The 2,850-nt window shown below is 35.4% G+C and overlaps 1 protein-coding gene across 1 annotated transcript; it reads left to right on the forward strand.

Moving 5' to 3' along the window:
• Positions 1-272: 272 nt before the first annotated feature.
• On the forward strand, positions 273-1,777 carry LOC143884768 (protein OXIDATIVE STRESS 3 LIKE 4-like). Its single transcript, XM_077388540.1, has 2 exons — positions 273-630; positions 1,361-1,777. Exons 1-2 carry the CDS (start codon positions 314-316, stop codon positions 1,629-1,631), a joined length of 588 nt encoding a protein of 195 aa, XP_077244655.1. The 5' UTR covers positions 273-313; the 3' UTR covers positions 1,632-1,777.
• The last annotated feature ends 1,073 nt before the right edge of the window (positions 1,778-2,850 follow it).

Genomic DNA, 2,850 nt, shown 5'->3' on the forward strand with positions numbered 1-2,850 from the left:
TCTACAAGATCAATGGTCTAGATTAACCATACATGCCCCCCACATTTGGGACCCTAGAATTGATGGTCGGTCATTTCTTTAGAAAAATTCTATCAATCAACTAGTAAACTACAGTTGGACCATCCTCGTATAGGAATAGAAATCTTCCCATAAAATTGAAGAGATTTCCATTTTACACTCCGGTGAGGGTAATTCCGTCAATTCAACCAAATCCAATCTATTTTTAACGTGGGAGTATTTCAGAGAATAGAGCTGAGGAGATATCTATAAAACCCCCCAACCAAAAAATAAAAGAAGAGAAGAAGAAGAGAGGATGACTCCGGTAGGTAGCAGGGAGGTTAAGGAGGGACCCACTGTGTATGTTGGCAAGGGGCAGCAGGAGAAAGAGGGTGTTGTTATCAAAGCGGTGTCGTGCTCTTCTGCCCACTTGGACAGAGAATTGGTGGGGAGGGATGGATTCTGTTTGGATTGCTCGGAATCGACGGTGGAGAGCTCGTCGATCGGCGTTGGAGGGGAGAGCTCGTGCAAATCAACAGCGGAGATTGATCGGGAAGAGGAGGATGATGTTCAGAGTGAATTCAAAGGTGGTTTGGTTTCTATGGGATCATTGGAAGAATCTCTTCCCATCAAGTGGGTTCTCTTTTTTTCTCTTATATTTTGAAAAAAAATCACTTTTGAAGGAATATGAATTTGGTTGGATTTGTTTCTTATATTTTGTTTTTGGGTTTTTTGGTAAATGGACTAAAACCAAAAAATAAAAATTATATCGCAGCCAATGGGGGAGCCCTTTCACCTCTTTTTTGCAAGGGCTCCCTTCAGTTCAGACTTCCTCCTGATTTTAAGGCACTGTTTTGCTAAAAGAGGAAAAATTATAATATGGCAATACTTGAAACATGAGGAATTCTAGACTGAAGGGAGCCCTTGGAAAAAAAGAGATGAAAGGGCTCTCCTATTGGCTACACATAACCATCATGCATTAATAACCGCTGAAAAGTCAAACATGATGGTGATGTGCAGCCAATGGGGGAGCCCTTTCAACTCTTTTCTGCAAGGGCTCCCTTCAGTTTAGACTTCCTCTTGAAACATCTAGGTTTTTACTAGGAACATTTAAATGATCTTGGAAACATCAATTTACACATGTTTTCAGATTTGTGCACTATTATTTAATTTTAACTTGTGGGGTTTTGACAATTATTAGTTTCTTATTATTTTGTTTGAGTTAATGTGAGTTCTCACATGATCAAATTAGTATGTTTTTTTTCTCTTCCTTATATCTTTTGTTGAAATATTAACTAAGTTGCATTGTATATTTCTCCAAATTCAAATTGATAATTGAATCCATCTTTTATTTATTTTTCAGAAGTGGTTTGTCGAATTTCTTTGCTGGGAAATCAAAATCTTTTGCTAACCTAGCAGAAGTGACTTGTGTGAAAGATCTTGTAAAGGCAGAGAATCCCTTCAACAAGAGAAGAAGAATACTCATGGCTGCTAAGTCCTCAAGAACAACTCCTTACAATACTCTCAATACTTCTCTTCCTCTCATAGGCCCTGACTCTTTGGAAGAAACACAAGAAGAAGAAGAAGAAGAAGAAGAAGAAGAAGAAGAAGAAGAAGAAGAAGAAGAGCACTAAGAGTCCCCATTGGCACCTTTGCCACTCCATGAAAAGAAATTCCAGTTCTTCAAATCACCAAGGTCTTCCTCCCTCTATGACTTGAGAGATCCTTAATTATCCTAAACAAATAACTAATTTTAAATTTCCTTTTATCTCTGTTAACAGACCCAATATCAGTTTCTTTTGAATTATATTGATTTCTTGTTCTTGTTTTCTCTCTTATCTTTTTTATTTTTATTTTTTTGGGTTACTATATTTGGTTTAATGTCTGTTGCGAAAGAGACAAGGCTTTTCTCCTTTCCCTATTTAAATAATTGAGATAGAAACAAATTTGGAGATTTATTTATTAAGTAATTGATTACCTTGTTTGTGTAACGCCAAAATGGTAATTGGGAGTTTGGGACATGAAATCTTCTACTGAATATGGACAATGAAATTGTTCTCTTGGAAGCTACGCAAAAAAAGGGTTGTGCTAAATACACTATAGGGGGGTGGCCCAGGGAAGAAAAGGGGTGATATATATCACTTCCCATTATAGAAACTAGAAAGGTTGCATTCTTTAACCATTTTCAAGAATAACTTCTTCTATATTAAGGCCATGTTCGTTGTGATCTGTTTTTCTAAGTTGATTTCTTCCTCAATCTCATGAGGTGAGTTATTTGTTGTCTAACCCGATAAAAGTATTGACGCTTGCTTAAATATGCAAATGATGATTCACAAACGCCGTGTTCGGAATTTGGATTGCAAGAAATATTTCTTGTAAAAAAAGTATCCTAAGAAAATTTATTTTGCCTCCACGATCCAAACTGATATAGAAATATCCTCTAAATAGAACTTGAACTGTTGTGGTTAAAGTTACTTTTTTCAGTATTAATCAACCAAATGAAAAATAAGAAATTTTGGAAAAAAATTCTTTTCCAAAGATTTCCAAAAAATTCCTGCAATCTAAACAGTGCCAATAATTTTTTGAACAGATTACATCATTATCATGACAATATGTTTCTGCACTTTCTAAAAAACTTTAATCCAAAAGGCTATAGAGACTCTAACAAGCCCGGTTTTGAAATGAATAATTAGTCATTAACACTTGAAAAAAGTAAAACAAAAGAATCAGAGGGAAGACTAGAGAAAAACAGATTAAAAATTTGAATATGAAAAACCCTAGATCTATCACTCGGGAAAAAAGAAACAAAATTTGAGAGAATAAAATCCTATTCAAAATGGTAAATGGGCAGAC

This window comes from Tasmannia lanceolata, unplaced genomic scaffold (genome assembly GCF_043159265.1).
Source record: "Tasmannia lanceolata isolate RefF3 unplaced genomic scaffold, GAP_Taslan_0.1 ptg000002l, whole genome shotgun sequence".
NCBI lineage: Eukaryota > Viridiplantae > Streptophyta > Magnoliopsida > Canellales > Winteraceae > Tasmannia > Tasmannia lanceolata.